The sequence below is a fragment of the Copadichromis virginalis genome, linkage group LG18 (assembly GCF_057382275.1).
Source record: "Copadichromis virginalis isolate Kocher_CV1m ecotype Utaka linkage group LG18, C_Virginalis_male_GT1.1, whole genome shotgun sequence".
NCBI lineage: Eukaryota > Metazoa > Chordata > Actinopteri > Cichliformes > Cichlidae > Copadichromis > Copadichromis virginalis.
In genome coordinates, this window is record NC_140635.1 from 13,283,964 (window position 1) to 13,302,275 (window position 18,312).

The window sequence follows — 18,312 nt, forward strand, 5'->3', positions numbered from 1 at the left end:
GCTCTCTGGCCACAAGAAAACCACCCACATATATATATATTATCTGAGCTCTGTTTGCTGATAAATGGCAGCTGTGGCAGACCAACAAGTTGCTGGTTCAGTTCCCAAGCAGTGCAAACTGCCTTGCCCTTTCAGAAGAGTTATTAACCCTCGTTTGCTGTCCTGTGTCTCATCATTACACAAGTGGAAACACTGTTAAAGTCACAATGTGATGAATCAGTGTGTTACATCCCAAGAGATGATAAGTAGGAGCTTGTGGATTCCAGTTGTGTAATGACATATTCTGTGATTTAAAAAAAAAAAAAAAAACAGAAAAACATCTTAAATCATTTATATGTGGCTGTCAAACTCACACAAGTCTCCACAGCAAGTGATTGACTGATGCAGTACAGCCCGTCGATGTCTTCACCTGGACGAAGAGAACTGCCTTGACTCCCGAGCACAGTCAGCCTTTATTTTACAGCAGTAGTGTTTGGCAGCTGCTACTGACAGTTCATTGTTATCAGACTGTCTACAAGAGTGCTTGACAGACAGGACAGCATCGCTTGATCTGGAAAGGGAGAAAACATGGTGGCTGCTTGTCTTCCTGTAAGTGTTTTCTCCACGTCGACATGTTCGGCGTGATTTTGTTTTGCATTGTGGAAAAACTGAACTAAACATGACCCTACTTGTTATGCAAACAATTCTCCCTGCCATGTCTCATTTGTGCCATGTTCACACAATAAACACAAAGACGCACTGTAATTTGGCGCCCAGGATAGCTCTCATGTTCCAGTCTAGTGTCCAGGACACCTCTCAAACAGACTGTCCCCTCCCTGGCAGACGGCTAAATTTCTTCTCACACCTTCTATTATTTTCCTCTTCTCCTTCCCTTCGGTTTGCTTCCTTTTCTGCCGTGACCTCCTTTTGCACTCTCGCTGCTTAAAAAGCTGATTGAGTAATTACCAGAGGCTTGCGTGCAGGTTGGTTACCCTTGATTGAGTCATCTCAACAGATTGTTTTCTGAGACAGCACTGAGTAACCAACCTGCAAGGACCTGCCCAGACGTCATTAAAGACCACACAGTCAGCCAACGGTCCCTTATCCTTGTTCGCCCAACTGGTTTTAGAACAATCCCTTCTTTGTCACACATCTTTCCATTCACGCATCACAACAACTAGAAAAAAAAATCTAGCAAAGATAACATGCGCAAACACGATCACTTGTTAGACCGACCTTGTAGTAGGTGTTCCAGCTGGTCGAGAGGAGTTCATGAGTCATCCTAGAGACATGCAAATCCCTCATACGCACACCTGTAATTGATGATGAATAAAACGGGAAAAAAGCAATATCCTTCTATCCTGGCACATCCCATAGTGTTTCTCTCATGAATTTCCCTAATGTGTTGTGAAATCGGTTCCACATCCACCCTTTTTACCTGAATTGGATTCACAGTAAGCTTGCCAAGAGGAAAAGAAAAATCCAAATTTTCCAGGGCTCTCACATCATACCTGAGCCTCACCTTCAATCACGATTCTAAGCAGACTGATTGAATTGCAGATCCTGTCAAAATGGCTATCACCTTTCCCCTTCTCTTTGTCTCTGTGTTTCTGGCTCCTCTCCTTTTCGCCCTCTCTCAGGGTTAGCTGAAATACTGGGAGGAGAGCTAGGAGAGCTCGGCTGTGCGTGGGCGGTTTAAGCGCCTCTTTTCTTTTCAAGCAGGAGCCCACACAGCGCCCTCATTTCCCTGCTAAATTTAAACCAGAGGCCATGTTAACAGTGTGATGTTATCGACCCCTTTGCAAATACTTCTGTTGGAAAAGTGGCCTGGACCTGAGTTGGCAGCTCCCACACCACACGGTCTGCTCCATCACGGTGCACTTGCGGCAACCTCTGTGGCAGTGTATTTCATATACACATCCATAAAAGTGTGCAGAAAGTGCTGTGATTGAGTTTGAAGCCATTAGCCGCTGTCTGTGATTTCATACATTTCTGCACAAGTTTGCCTTTATTCAGCACTACTTTCCAGGTTCATTTTGTTTGACCACTCATGCGTTTTTGTAGTTTGTGTGAGCGAGGCAATGCTTCACTGCCTCTACGGCCTTCGCCGCCTCAGATTGGAGTTGAATGGGAATCGGGGGGAGGAAAAAAAGAGAAAGAAGCACCTCAGCCCGTTTCACTCCATCAATCATGACAGCTCCTTCTCTTCCACATCACTCGTTCCCCCCTCGTTCCCATTTTTATAGCCACACATCTCAGCCCATGTCATCACATTTGCATTCACCCGCCTGCAAATTATACCGCTCCGTTTCAACAAACGACGCTTATCAGCAATGATGTGTTTTCAGCTTGCGTTGGCATTTGAAATATAAATGGAGGATAATTTATAATTCTCCCATGGATTTAAGCAACAAAAAAGAAAGAAAGAAGCAAAAGCAGTTCCGATAGGAAGGAATTAAGCCCAAGATGAGATAGGAACTCTTGCGAACCTTAATGTGTTGCTTGCTCTGTTGACATACTGAGTGAAGTTGACAGTAAACAAATTAAGCAATTAGGAACATTGCAAACTGTTATTCATGGAGTTAAGCAGCAGCTGTTCTTTAATGGTACTCTTTAGTGCCCCGTTATGTCTGGGGAGCATGAGGCAGCAGTTTTTGATGTGCCGTGTGCCTCAACCAGTCACAACTGAGACCTTACAGAGGCCTTGCTCATACTTCACTTAACTGCTTGGTAATAAAGACCATCCACAGGGAGGAGGAAAAGTTGGGTCTTTTGTCTTTTCATATGCCAACAGTCAATAGAGGATGATGAACACAGTCTCCCCACCGCACAATAAATCAGCAGCGTGTGAGGCTTGCTCCTTTTGTTTGTGAAAGTCTAGAATAGCAAGGAGGGAGTGATGGGTGATCAGGAGGACCGGCTTTACTTCCAAGTATTTGTATTTTTTGCAGACTCCTGCCCGGTTAAACTCTGGTCATGTTAATAAAATGATCCTGCAAAGTGTTGATGCTGGGCAGATGAAGAAGCTCTTCGTGTGTTTTCTCAGTGTTTGACAACGCATGACATTAAGTTGGTCTTGTTTGTATAGTTAATGGACACAAGTGTTAGCAAGTACAACGCCACTGGAGTTAATATTATGTAATACATTTGGGGGCACCGGCCCATTCACAGTAATTCTTGGTGGTTAAATATTGATTTTTGTCCCAGCCACGTCAATTGCTTCTCCCCTTTGAGTGTTCGCCTCTGTGGTACAAGCAGCTGTGACAATACTCGTGCACCCTAATGATAACATTTTTTTCCCCCACTCCACCGTCCTCACCCGCACTCCCACCCCCTTTTTCTGTTCTCCACTTTGTCCCTCATCAGTGTCAACAGTGTCATCTCTCCTGCCCCTTGTCAGCCGGGCCACCCATCAGTGAACCCCTCTGCAGGAACTGAACTGTGGAGCACGTTGCTGGTAAACGCCAGCGGTGGCGTTCTGCATCGATGGGGTTTGATGTCACAGGGCTAGCATAGCAGCACTGGTAATAGGATTTCATGCTCGGCACTGACGGAGCCCCGCGGCACGAAATGGGCTTTCACTTCCCCCAGGAATCACTTGGCCAGGCACAGCGAGCAAGGAGAACATTTTGAATACATATTGAAATATAATGAATAAAAGGCCTTCCCTCAATTTCTGTAAGAAAAAAGGAAATGCTTCACGGACTGTGCAGAGTTTACAGTTCTTATCCAAAGTGTAATAGTCATCATAGCGAATAGAAGTCTCCTGATTGAGCAAGAGGGGGGCTTTTTGTTGGATTCATAGGCAAACCAAAAACAAGGCAGTGCATTTAAACAATAAAAAAAAAATTACAATTATGGTTACGCAATTTGTTGTATGCCACTCAACTTGTCTTTTTTTTACTCCTTCTCTTCCATCACACTCTATCCCACTGTTTTGTTCCACCACACGACTCTGCTGACACCTACATTCATCTGTCGGCGAAAAAAAGACGAGCGCTTTTTTTCCATGGCTGTTGTGTTGTTTCTGACTCATTTCTCTCCCCACCCTGTGTCCTGTGTCTTCTCTCCATCAGTGGAATATTGAGGAATCCACCGAGCATGTGAGTAACCCACATGTGTGCTGCTGGGTTCTCTTGCAGGGCAAGCTCTTTTCCTTTTTGCAGTTTGGGGGTGCTTGTGTGTTTGGATTATGAGTTGTGTGTGGATGTGTGTTAATTTCTGTGCAAGGTGTGTGACTTTAATCTACTCTGTGTGAACCCTCAGGAAAGATCATAACCGCAGCACGAAACGTGTGTCCAAATGTTTTCTTTTGTGTGTTTGTGTTTGCGCGCGTGTGTTTGTGTGTGTGAGAGAGAGAGTTAGTGTGATTTAGTCTAAGAGCTCCTACAACTTCAAAGCAAGATCTGATGCAGGCTTATTTTACCAGAAGAAAGAACCTTGTAGAAACAGCTGGGCAGTTGCAGGTGAACTGAGGCAATTCTGTACAGAGCGCATGAAGCATCTTCCCCCATTGAGAGTACAGTGTAATCAAAGGCTTTGTGTCACTATCCCCGTGTGATACCGACATTAATCGGCCTCGCCTAACCTGCTGTCTTCCCCGCTGTTTCAGATGACATGTCTATTTGAGGGGAGGAGCTGTGACTTTTATCAGCTCCACACATCTCCGAAATTGCCACCAGCCTTTCATGTTCTTTTCACGTGCCTGGTTTGCAGCTCGCTGCTACGTGGCTGTCAAGCAGCTCTTTGTTATGGCTTATTACCCCCTAGACGTCATATTGCACTGGCATAAATGCAGAGCCACTTACTGTAGCCAGTCAAAAAATTCAGTAGAAGTCTGCCAGACTAACGGATCCTATTTTCAGTGTATAAACAAGGGCAAAGATATGTTAAGAAAAAGGTTTTCAGCTTTTATAAAGTCCAAAAAAAGAATTCATTTGGGATATTTTCACTCCTTTTTTTCACCTGCCGACATTTCAAATGGAAAACTTAATGAATCAGTAACCACCTGTAGAGGCTGAGGCTGATCTCTTTTTGTTCTTCCTTCATCTGTTTATATATTATTTCAGTTAGTTTCGTATACGAGCCAGTGGGAAGTGCGCACGCTGTCGTATTTATTTGCTATTAGCACCAAGTTAAACGGAAACCTGGCTGCACGGCACACGGATTCCTCAAGCTACACCCACATGGCATGAGTCGGGCTCGCCTCCTCTCCCTCTCCGCTTAATGCGTTGATTAACACCTGACAGACAGCGAGCTACACGCTGTCAGAGGAGGACATCTGTTCACACATCTTTCAGCAGCCATGTTTAGGCCACAGCAGACTTTGTGCTTGGTAGCTAATAGAGTACGAGGCAGATGTCAACACTGAAAACATAAGCCTGCGTTACTGACCCATGGCTTTGTTCTCAGGGAGGTTTTTTTTAGCTTTCGGGAAATTTTGGCTGGCGTTAAAAAGCAAAAGATGCATATAGAGGACATTAAATATTAATCTTGAGCAAAAAGTTATCTGAAGGGATTTGTTTTAACAGCGCAGCCCATTTTTCTCTTGGTATTTTTCCACTCTAGTGAGGATAGTGGTGTTGAGAGTCTTGAAGAGAAGAATCCACTTCTATAACTAGTCGACTTGTTAATCTCTATAATGCCCTTTGGTGCTGTTCTAAGCATTTGCTCTAAAGGGAACTTTGAAGCCTGGGTTTTTCTATTTTCTGCTGAGTTTTAAAAGTGTTGCTAGAACTGAATCAACCTTGTCAGAATGAAGAGAGGACCGATCTGTGCAGCTGCCACTGCTGAGATTGTTAAAGCCATTTTGCATGATTAAAGTAATGAGACTTCCTCCATAAAGTTAAAATGGCTTTATGATACAGTAATTTAGCATTTTCCCCCCCATCCCTCTTAAAGGTTAGCAGGGGAGCACCAAATGTCCCTTAAAGAGAGAGGCAGTAAAAACCACCGTCAAACAGCGCTGGGTTATGTAGACTGTTTAATGTTCTTCTATGGTTAGGAAATTAAAACTTCATTAGTTGGAGAAACCGCGTTAGGGCAAGGCTGTATAATATTCCAAGCGTCTGAGAAGTTTGTGAGAAGTTCCGGCAGGAAGGCTCGTAGGCATCTGTGTGTTCGTCCTCTCAGCGGCTCCAGTCAGAACCGGACAACTCCTGCATGTGCGCTCAAGCCGAAGGCATTAAGTTGTTGTGCGTGTGTGTGTGTACCAATGTGTGCGTGCTGATGTGCACATTTTATGTGCATGTATACTGTGTGTATCCTTCATTTATGTATATTAGTATGTGTATTCCTGTGTGTGTGTTTCTGTTTGTTTGTTTGGATATGGGCTTTGTTCAAGCTCAGAGTATTTAATTCCAGCGTGTGGGTGTGTTTTTGTTCAGACTGATGCAGTGTGGTAAAGTGAGTGCCAGCACTGCAGCAGGTTAGCCGTAACAGTGTGTTACCTCAGTTGTTTTTCTGTCTGTTCATTCCTGACTGCTGAGTTACTCATTTGTTCATTCACCGTAGTGTGTCTGTGTTTTTGTGCAGAGACTGTTTGGGCAATCAGCCAGAGGAGAATAAGTACCAATAATCTTATTCTTAAAAAAAAAAGTAATTTTTAATCACCCTGATGTTTATTTATCTGAAGGATTATTTTCAAAGAGTTTTAACAGCAGTCCCACAGTCGGTGTACTATTTTGTGGGTTTTAATAGTCTGTTTAGCGATGAACTTAAGCTCCTCTGGGTATTATCTCATGCTTATCCATGCAGCAGGCATGAAAACTGACACACGGGTGATGTTCTGATTAATTTAGTTGGTTTGTTAGTTAATGGGTTCAGCGTGTTCCTTACAGTTAGGTACAGGAGCTTTTCAGTACCAAGAAAAGTTCCTGGGCCTGTTTGTGTGCCTTCTTTCTCTATTAAAAGTTTGACATATTTTGTTTTTAGGCTAATTGCTCAAGAACCCACACGTGGTTGGAGAAGGGGGGTTAATCTTACTGCGGTTTCCTTTGGTGCTGTGTGTTTGTCAGGGGATCGGAGCTTGTGTGAGAGGGTGGTTGGAGAGGTTTCGCTCAGGCTCACTGACGCCTGTTAACATCTGACCTTGTGATTTTTTTTTTTTCTTTTTCACTTTTACAGGAGGCCATAATTGGTGGGCTGCAGTCTGAAACCACCTACTCTGTAACTGTAGCAGCATACACCCTGAAGGGAGATGGTGCTCGTAGCAAAGCTAAAGTCATCACCACAACTGGAGCAGGTCAGAATCAGTGTTAGTGGGGTTTTCATGTGAGTCTGTTAGTGTGGAGTCTTGCTTTGGAAATCATTTGCTCATTGAGTAATGACTTTGGCTAATGATTTGTGATTGACAATGAACGACTGAAAAATACCAAAGAAAATCAAACTTGTTGAAACATGGTACGACCAAAGATTACAAAATGTATTTTGTTCAGTACGACCCAAAACGAGTGACTAAGAGCAGCCAAGTGTTTACAGAGGTCAAGTCTTTTCCATAGACGTCACAATCACAACTATCGCCATCTTGTGGCCTTTAGATAGAATACAGGTTTTTACTCATTAAGTGCCACAAATTTGATGTGAATTGAAAAATATGTCTTTGACTTATAAAGCAATTAAAGTGCAAGTAATTTTTTCCTATTTAAATCTCTACTTCAACCAGTGCCAGGCAAACCCAGTATGATGATTAGTACCACCATGGGCAACACAGCACTGCTCCAATGGCAGCCCCCCAAGGATATGGTGGGGGAGCTGATGGGCTACCAGCTGCAGTACAAGCGCACCGATGAGGACACCTACACCTCGCGCGAGATGAGAAAGACTGACGACCACCATACTGTCACTGGCCTGCACAAAGGCGCCACCTACGTCTTCCGCCTCAGCGCGCGTAACCGTGCAGGCATCGGCGAACCTCACGTTAAGGAGATCAGCACACCCGAAGACGTGCCCTCAGGCTTCCCGTCCAACCTCCAAGTTACGGGCCTGACGCAGTCCAGCACCCAGCTGACCTGGAAGCCCCCGCCGCTAGCGGAAAGGAATGGCAAGATCACACATTACTTGGTGGTATACAGGGACATCAACAGTCAGACAAACAGCACCAACCGCACCACCGAAACACACATGACTATCCAGGACCTTAAACCTGACACCACTTACGACATCCGGGTGCAGGCATTCACCAGTAAGGGCGGCGGACCCCTCAGCCCCAGCATCCAGAGCAGGACCATGTCGAATGGTAGGATAAGTGGTAGGACATCTGACTAACATTTATACATAAACACTTCAGAGATATTTAATATGAAAACATAATGACGTGCTTGCATAAACATTGGCACTCTTAGACGCACAGTCATGTCATTGCTCACCATAAACACATGTCACTCGCTTCTGTTTTAAACTTTATCGGTGCTGTGTCTTTCCCATCTTCCACTCAGCATACTGTAGTACATGACTGTGTTTATTGATTTATAGAGTACTAATCTCATTACACGCTACAGTCACATTACCATGCCTCCTCGTCCTCCCTCCCATTACACACAAATCTAAATGTTACCCAGCATGTAGCTTCTCATGCATTTTATAATCTTATAAATGAAAGATTTCTTATTTATAACCATGCATGATGCCTGTTTTAAGACACATGTTGCCACTCCTCATGTCATATGCATTTCTTGGTAATCACAGTGATCTCGGCCTGTTGAGTGTGTCTTGTGAATGGGCGGCAATAAATGGGACAGGCTCAGGGAAATGGAGTCTATTTTTGTATGATCTGTAATCAAGCGTGAATGCGATTGTTAATGTTCTCTGAACACTCCTGTGGCTTTTCAGGTTTGGTCATAAGGAATTACAGCAGAATATGTTCGCGTTGTTTACTGAAGGGGCGACTTGCTCGTGTGCTGCTTTATAGTAGTGTGAAATGAAATTATGCACAGAGATTACTTTTTGTGGTGTACAAGATGTCTTACTTGAGGTATTAATGAGTGGATTTTCCTCATCCTAGCTTTCCCCACCCTGAACTTTGGTGTCAAAGCTGTCATGAAAACGTCCGTCTTGCTCACCTGGGATTTGCCACCAAACTACAAACCCCAAGCACCTTTTAAGGTAAGTACCAGCCAGGTAGACGGCCATTGCTGACACGAGGTGCAAAAAAGATTGAATATGAACTGAGTTTGCACAGACAAAATACTTGCAGTACAATTTAAATTAAAAAACGCTGGATTAAAAAAAAACAACAACTCTTATTCTACTTCAATAACATGTTCTGACATGCTGTACAGCCATTTGTAATATGAAAAAGCAATATTAGGTGCTGACACTTATCACAATATGATTGAGTCACTTTTTGTATTTGCACAAAAACTATGAAAATCCCAATTCATGCTCGTTTATGAGGTGTAATAATCTGTCAAAGTGATATATCAATTCCCACCCAAATGATAGGGGAGCAAAGACAATTTAAGGTGTAAAAGAACATTGGATATGCGCCAGTGGGCGAGTGCGACGCTTGAAGCACTTGAGATGAGGTGTCAGATAAGATGGGCATCTCCCTTAGGACCATACTGTTTTTGCTTTTCTTTTCTTTTTCTTTTTTTTCCACGTGTGTGCGTTTGAGAGGGAAGAGAGAGTGGTGCGTGTGAGCAAACGATATTCAGGCTGTATATCTGTGCTGCCGTAAATCACAACTCCCAAGTTTTCCCCCCGCTTACAGATCTTGTATAACCAGCAAAGCGTGGAAGTGATGGGAAACCTGAAGAGGAAGCTGATCACGCAGCTGCAGCCAGACACAGACTACTCCTTTGTACTGACAAGCAGGGGCAACATTGCCGGAGGTCTTCAGCAGCAGGTGTCCATCCGCACTGCCCCTGACCTGATCCAGACCAAGCCCAGGACACATCATGCTCAAGGTGGCAAGATGAACATCACCCTGCCAAAGATCCAGACCACCACTCGTGTCAAGTACGTACTGATAGGGACTAACCACACAGGCTTGCTCTGGGCTAGAAAATGATTGTTATTAGTCAGGAGTAACAAACAGGTTTTGCTTTTTATGTACACAGATTGTGATGCATATAAGTTATACATTTATCATTTTAAAATTGATGTTAATACAAAAATTTACAGCCACGAAACTGTAAATTTGGGACCTAATGCGACACGTGTGTCTGATCGCTACTAAAACTATTCGAGAACTTAGGATTGCAACTTTTACTCTGAGCCATTTTTGTGACACGGCAGCTGATGATAATTGAGACTTAACATCAGGTCGAGCTGTGTTATCTTTTGACGCAAATTGTTAAGAGGAGAACTGCACCTGACCCTTTTCCTTCGAACGCACACACATAGCGACACGTCTGTGTAAAGGGGGAGTACACGGGGTTGATTGGTAAAAAAGATTACAGGGCTGTCAGGGCTGGCCAAGGTCCAGCACAGATTGACAGCCACGGAGTGCCTGTGATTGGGGATGGGAGGGTTGAGGGGGTGTGTAGGTAAGAGGGAGGGGGTGAGGAGTCTTGTTATACGTCTCTTCTCCCACTACTAGACTTGAGTGACTGTTGAATCACAGAGTTGAGGTCTGGAGAGAAGCAGCTGTTTTTGCTGTCAGCAGCACCTGATTTTACAAGTAGTCAAATGCTGCATCGGGGGCGAAACTTGTACCCGAGACAGAGTCGGGGCAGAGACGAAACATATATAACCTAATGCATTCTCCAAAGCATTCTCCTTTATTCATCACCTAGCCTCTTAGCTTGACTGTAAAGTCTTAAATGTCTTACTAATGTCTTTCTTTTCCTTCTATTTTGGTCTTCTTATTGAAAGTAGGAGAACACACACGAGTAGTCACATAGCTGCTTCTATTAACCTAAGGAATCCTATGGGGATCTATGCTAGCTGAAGGCTCCCCTCACTGGGATTGTGTTTGTTCCAGTCTACATGGCAGATGTTCTTAGTGATTAGCAATTAATTGGCGAATGCATTGCCAATCTGCTGGTGTTCGACCTTGGTCGGAACCACATGTGTTTTACTTAAATTTTGAATTCAGCCCAACAAGGATCACCGTCAAAGTACGCCTCCTTGTTTTGACTGTGCTATTAATGCACTTGGCCCACTTTGTTCTCAGTGTGTACGTGCATCGGCCGGTCTTTCTTAACACAAGCTTTATTTTTCATGGCAGGTGGTACTACATCGTTGTGGTGCCCATGTCCCCGGTGACACGCAAGTGGAAGAATCCAGACGAGATGGACATGGATGAGGTGAGTGCCAGCCCATGTCTGATTGGCTAATGTGCCAGGTCAGGGTCCCAAATAGCACTCTCTGGTCCAACTGGGTAGAAAGTGACGAGTGGAAACTAATTAGCTTTACCCTCCTGGGCGCCAGAAGAAAGAGATTTTAAACAATGACTCACTCAGCTAGGTGGGGAGTGTCCTGAGTGAATGCCAGGTCTGCAGACACTGCCCATTTGTTGAATATAGCAATTTGTGTGTACATAAAATAGTTTGGTCTTTGTTTAATTATTTGTATTGTTGTAGATGTTAGGCAATCAAACTGTGTGGTCATTTTCACAATTGTAGTCAAAAGAATTACTGCTCTACCTCTATATTTTTCTTTAAATTGTTTATAGTCAGGCTTTGCCGCCTGTAGACAAAGTTTTACATGAGTTATTCAAATGAGGACAAAGATTTATGACTGCCTTATTATTCCATTGAATAAAGGTCTTCCTTGTCCATGAGGGAATTTAAGCTAAATGACATGCCTAAATATTAATAGCATAATTTTTAAGTAAACTGCGAGGCTCGTTGGTCTGAATCACTATTGTTCAAGCTCCCTGTAGAAATAACAGAAGAGACTGAGAGGGAGAGAGATGGGACTCCCTGAGTCATTAAACACCGAGCAGGCCATTGTCTCCTCCCTCCGACATAATGATTTAATAAAGCTACATCTGGAGCAGTGCATGAGACATCACTGACAGAAAACAAAATGCTGCTGAAAACACAATGCCGCAGTGCTGTATGTGCCTGCTCATTTATTAACCGGGCTGGCAGTCATGCTGAGTTTGTGTGCTAGAGCAAGTGCTAATTGCTCACTTCGTAGATTGGCTGCATTGTTTGCAGTTATATTGCTGTGCAAAGGCCATTTTAGCTGTGCACAATCATTATCTCTTATTTGGAGGCATGCTAACAACCAAACCTGGATGTCTAGTGCCAGCGCAAAAGCTTTTTTTAGACTTTAGGAGGAGTTGATGAAATTTAGAGAAGTTGGATGCCATTGTGTATATGGAAGAGAGATTTTTGACCAAAGAGCCAAAGTTGTGTATTATTGAGAAATCTCTCTTTTTCTACCCCAGCTGCTCAAATCAAGTAGAAGTTCTGTCATAAGACACCGACGTCACTTGGATTCCACCAAGCCTTACATTGCTGCCAAGCTTGCGTCACTTCCAACCACCTTTATGCTGGGTGATGAGAAAAGGTACGACGAATTCTTCAACAAGCCCCTGACGAGCTCACAGCAGTATCTCTGCTTTGTCTTGGCTGAACTTCAATCTGAAGGGACTGACAGCACTGCTCAGTATGTAAGTAAAACATCCAGCCTTGATGGCGTAAGTTGCTTCTTCATTTTGCTTTTTAGTAAAGAACTTGCGTTTGTTTTTTAAACACTGAAGCTTTTCTGTATTTTGGTACATGTTAATTTTTCTTTTCTCGGACAGATTATTTAAGTTTATCACCCATCCTCAAACTCTAATCACTCTGCTCCTCAAAGCGTTCCAAAATAGCAGTGGGAAGTCTAATTGTTTTTGTTTTTATTGCCAATTATCCTTTAATACTGCTGCCTCTAAAAGTCATTGTAGCTTGTCCGGATAACTCCCTTATCACTTAACAATGACATCAGAGATCCAGCTTTGCCATTTCGGCAGCAGCAGGGCCCTGCGCACATCTCTTTACAATGCTAATACTAGACTCTCGGCTTTCTCAGCCAGGCCCCAATGCACTCGTCAAACAGCTCCAACATGGAGGCCCAGTTCTCCGTGGGACGGTCTGGAGTAAACTTCACAGCAGAAAGAATGAGCGACTGTGATTGCTCGGAGCTTCACCGCTACCCGGGACATGTATATTCAGTAGCTGTGCCCTGAGTGATTTTATTTTATTTTTTTTAAATGGAAGAGAGCGAACGCTCCAAGTCCGAAACCCAATCCCAGACTTTTCACCTATTTCTTTCTCTTCACTCCCTCCTCTGAGCTTTTTTCCTTTACCCTCTCTCTGCTTCTCTCACCCTCTCCACATTTCTCTACCATGAAGAGAGCAGAGAAGATTGATTAGAGCAGCTGAAGTTAAGAGGGAGATGAGGGCCTGGTCTCAGGGTCTCGGGAGTCTGTAAAGCAGGCCTGATTCCCTTGAAATGCTGCTTTACATGTCCCTAAAGCCCCCCACCACCACTACCCTACTCCAGTAATCCCCTACTCTTTCACTCAGGAAAGAGGAGGGACATGCAGGGGAGGCTATAGCGGGCAACCACGGTATACTTTACTTCAAAGCAGATGCTTAAATCCCATCACTGCACAACACTCTCACCGTACCTGCAAAATACACCATGCTGGATCAGCAGCGCTCAAGATTTCTCTCTTTCTGTGCACTTGCCCTCCTTAAACTGCGTCGTACCCACCTGCTTTTAAACTTAATCACTTGGATCAATCAGATTCACTCACTCTGTGAGTCAGCCAGTGTGTTTACCTTCACTTCAGCTTTCTGCAGCAAACTCATTTCCTAAAATGTATGTAAATAGGACACTTAATTTCCTGAATTAGGATAGCAGATTAAAGCAAACATGAATAGTAATGCTGCAGTGTACTTCTGATGTACAAACACAAATGGTTTTCTAAAAAAAACATTTTACGGCGCCACATGACAAAGACTTTAGACAGAGAAAGTGCTGCCGTGACAAAGATTAAAGGAGAGATCATTAGACGTGGCAGTGCATTCTTGGCCCTAAAATGAGTATTCGAGTGTGGATGGCTAAAACTCACATTTTGAAGCTAAATCAAAATAAGCTGACAACCATTTCAGAACGTTGGTGCTTTTGTGAAAACATTCAGAGGTGTGCATACAGATCGTGAAAGCAGTCAGTTTTTTCTACATATCATGTCCCCTAACTGAACTGTCAAAATGCTCTGACAGAAAAAAACCCCACTTCAGGCTACAGCTCACAAATTCACTTAAAATATGCCATCCATGGTTCAAAAATACAATAAGGGATAAAAAAAATCCAATAGCTGGCCTGCTCCTTATAATAAGCACAACATCTACACTAACAGGATTATTATAGAGCATGTAAACACCTTGATTTTCTCATTTCTCCTATCCTGGCTTCACGTGTGCTTTTAAGCATACTGAATGGTGAGGTGGCTACTGCAGTCATTGATTTCTGCACAAATCCCCTAACTGCACTCCTTGGGAAACACGGCAGTGTTTGTTTTTGTCACCCCCAACGCGCCGCTTTCGAGCGTTTATTACTAAACACACGGGTACAGAAGGTAAAGCATGCAGGAGGATCGAGCAGTTAGCAGAAGCTGCCTCGAGCAGGATCTTCACCAGACCCAGGAGAATAAGACAACAAGTAGTGGAATAAATGACTTGTGTCTTTACCACACTTTCTCGCAACCACCCAAACTCCCCCAGTGTAGATCAAACAAGACCGCCAGGATTTAATAAGCCCTCGTATATCAACGGCCACAAGCAGCCAGCAGTGGTTGGAGGGAAGAAGAGAAGGAAGGCAAAGGGGGAAGAGAGCGAGGAAGAGAGAGGGGCAGAAGAAGAGAGGGTGCCTTTATGTCTCCCCAGCACCCAAGGCGGATAAACAAGCCGGGGGAGGTGTGAAATGGGATGATAGATGCTGGGTGTGTATAAACAGTATCATTTAATGCGAGAAGAGAGTGAGGGAGGGAGGAGGCATGAAATATTGTGTGATGTGAGACAGAGTAGGGGTGGCGTTTGATAGAGGAAAAGAGGGTAGCAAAAATTGTGTCTCGCGTCCTGTCCAGCCTGTGAAGCCCAGATGAGAGGAAGTGAACGAATGTTTGAGGAGGAGCTCGTGTTTAATGTGCGCTTTTATTTTGAGGGAAATTAGATGTTCTGGGAGAGAGAAAAAAAAATCATAATGGGGTGTTTTGCTATTTGCAATGCTACCCAAGCATTTCCTGCGTTCCCAAAAAGAATTGATATTGTAGCACTAAATCTGCCGGTGCTATGAACTCACAATCCCCTCAGCATGGAGGACGGGGTTGTTTTTTCATAATTTAAAAGGCTTTGACAGATAATATTAAAAAGAGAATTATGACAGGAAAACAAGATGGGAACATGAGCATATTCAAGTCACTGAGTGGAGTTTAAATAAAGGCAAAGTCACCATTCAAATGCACTGTGTCCCATCCACTCCTGGAGGTATTCCCCTGTAGCAATGCCTCCAGATATCTGAGTGCTTGGTATTCAGACAGTTAGAAAGGAGTAATACATGTATGTTTGTTTGGCGCGCACCCCGCAGCTTATTTAAGCCACTTTTGGAGAGTTGAGGAGCTCGCGGGGTCAACGGCGAGTTGAAACAAATTTGCCTGCGCTGTGCATAGCGGATTCTGTGCTCAGGGGATGGAGGAGCAGTGGCTGACTGCGGAAGCTGTGTAGCTCACGGGCCAGATAGCAGACTCGATACACTGCTACTACCACAACACCTTTTCCTCTGTCTCCTCTCTCTGCCATCTCACATCACCCACTATCTCCCTCTCTCTCTCCCTTGTTCTCTTACTTTGTCTCAGACAAATATAGTCTCTCTCTCACAGACACACACACACACACTCTTCGCTAGTGGCTGCGACCAAAACAAATACCTTCACTCGTGCAGGCTTAGAGAAGTTTGTGAAAAGGCTCAGAAAAACTGATGTTCCAGGTGTGCTCACACAAAAACATACACGCTTTTGTTTGCAGTTCTTGCACACAGTCGCACACACATACGCAACCAAATACATCACTGATAATTCTTACAGTTGTATATATCTTTATCTACAGTATTTCTTTTATTGTTTATTCTCTTCTACTTGTCATTTTCTTCTATCTCTTCTCTAGTGGGGATGGCATTTAATAGAATTTTTATCAAATCTGTTTTCAGCATCTAATTCACTTTCTAAATGCGATTGCACTGCAAAATGTGTTTAGCTTCATCTCTCTGTGTTTTTACCCACGTCTGTAGCCCCTCCTGTAGATGTAGATCCTGCTACATCTCTGTGGACAAAAAGAAAAATTATGCAATTTAAATAAACATGGTAAACTCTTTGGCCTTGTTCTGTTTCAACATTTAGGTGGGTGATACATGACAAAATACCATCCATATAAACGTCAAGGCTCCAGTGTTTCCCAGCAGTGTAACAATATGATCAATGTATTCACTCCATGTGTACGTCGCGCATATCCAAACACACTGCATGCCCATACTTTACAGAGAGACGCGCACTGATCCAGAGTTGTAAGGGATGCACTTATGTCTTTCACTGTCTCTGACTCACTCTCAGATTCGCACATTCCTTCACTGCACCATTGCTCCATTGTGATACCGCTGTGCAAGGGCAGAAGCATTAGGAGCTGCGTGACTGAGCTTTTATCAGATATTAGGGCCGTTCAAATGGATGATCCCACTACTTCACCGTGACCACCAGACAAAAAGCCCTCTCTTTTTGTTCAGCCCTCTCCTCTGCTCTTGCTCTTCTTCTCTTATCCTTCTCTGAAAGCACAGCTGCAGTTATTTGTTACCTCATTAAAAAAAAAGTTTTTCCCAGGATTCCCTGCAGGGCCATATCCTACAGCCTTTTTCGGGCCTTCCCAAAAGAACAGGAAGCCTTGTGGTGTCGTCACATCAGCAGCGTCCCATTGCTGTGCCGTTTTTCTTTGTTCTTGGATAATAGGTTCCTCCCAAAGGCGCTCAGAATGGTAGAAAGCTGGTCTCATGTCCCTGCTGTGTGTCTGTCTGTGTGCGTGTGTGTGAGAGAGACAGAGACAAATGTGAAACATTGCTGCTGTAAACTATTGCTGTCATGAAAATGTGAATTTTTTCACTTTCCTGCTTGAGTTATCATGTTTCCGGGCCCACTATGAGAGCATGGTGGTTTGCACGTACACCACTGAGACGTGCCGTATCACACACACCCAAAGTGTAAGTTTTCATGGCAGTTGTCCAAGAGCATGAGTGATAACAGAACTATATGACAGAGCGCAGGACTCTTTGAGCTCATCGCAGCTTATCTTTCCAATTAATATCTGCCTGTGCACTGAAGAGCAGGCTGCTGTGCAGCTAATGATCCGGATTACTGCTGCCTGCTGCCCCACCATTCCCACTGCATGCTGGGAGCCCAATTCCCTTAGAGGTCTGCGATCTGTCACCCATATCCTTCCACACTCTGTACTCCCTATCCCAACCTGCATCTCCTATCGTCATTCAATAGGTGTCACGCTGAGTTCTAATGACAGATGCCTCACGCCTCCCTTTTTCTCATCTGTCAGCTTGCTCTCTCACAGTTGGATTCCTTCTTCTTCAAACCTTTTTTTTTTTTTTTTTTTTTTTTTACCATGCACCATACTGCATCCCCTCGGGTACCCCGTCCTCAGATACATACACACCGATGCATACCTCCCCACCTCCCTTTCCCCCATCATTCAGAGACGTGGAGTGGAAAGATGTCTCATTTACAACCAAGGTGGAAATGCACCCTCGTCGTCACCTCCTCCTCTTCTGTCACGGTGTGAACACTAATGAAGAAGAGATGAGTCCTCTCTTGTGCCCCCATTTATCTCAGCGACCAAGGGACATGCACACTTATCCCTGCCTCTCCATCTCTACCTCCCTCACTCTGGTGTCAGTCGCTCTGTCATCAGCCGTCTTAGTTTTTTCTAACAGAAATATATAAACTTGATTTGAGTTTGGTCGATAGCTCTGTGGCCTGCTCTGCTTCATCACTGGACTGTCATCTATTACTAAGTTGACACAACTTGACTATCCGAGTGCCAGAAACAAGATATGGGAAGTGAGATATTTGGTTTATCTCTTATGTAGAAAACTTTGTTTCCAGTTTTGTTACTTCAGCCACAGAAAGTGCTACATATTCAAAGTGTCAGTATCTTTTTTAATTGTCCTTTAAGTATATAAGTGGTTGATCTACAGTTGAACCCTGTGTAGAATTTTAAATTCATGTTAGCAACATGCTCGTTCTCCCCGAGTCCAGTGCCTTTTCCTTTGATGTTTGAGCTTCTTTTTTTTAACTTTAGGCAGTTTTAAACACCCTAGGGAATCCAGATTACACTTAAA

At 43.9% G+C, this 18,312-nt stretch overlaps 1 protein-coding gene across 11 annotated transcripts in view; it reads left to right on the forward strand.

Moving 5' to 3' along the window:
* The window catches only part of LOC146687412 (receptor-type tyrosine-protein phosphatase F), a 158,067-nt gene that overhangs the window by 110,789 nt on the left and 28,966 nt on the right, over window positions 1-18,312 (forward strand). For 5 of the 11 annotated variants that reach the window (XM_085438511.1, XM_085438516.1, XM_085438517.1 and 2 more), the window contains 6 exons: window positions 7,105-7,222; window positions 7,643-8,215; window positions 8,981-9,081; window positions 9,689-9,936; window positions 11,150-11,228; window positions 12,320-12,544. In XM_085438511.1, coding sequence (XP_085294637.1) covers window positions 7,105-7,222; window positions 7,643-8,215; window positions 8,981-9,081; window positions 9,689-9,936; window positions 11,150-11,228; window positions 12,320-12,544 — 1,344 coding nt within the window. Of the gene's footprint in view, window positions 1-4,055; window positions 4,083-7,104; window positions 7,223-7,642; window positions 8,228-8,980; window positions 9,082-9,688; window positions 9,937-11,149; window positions 11,229-12,319; window positions 12,545-18,312 lie in introns of all 11 variants that reach the window. The other 6 variants (XM_085438510.1, XM_085438513.1, XM_085438520.1 and 3 more) reach the window with 3 other exon arrangements.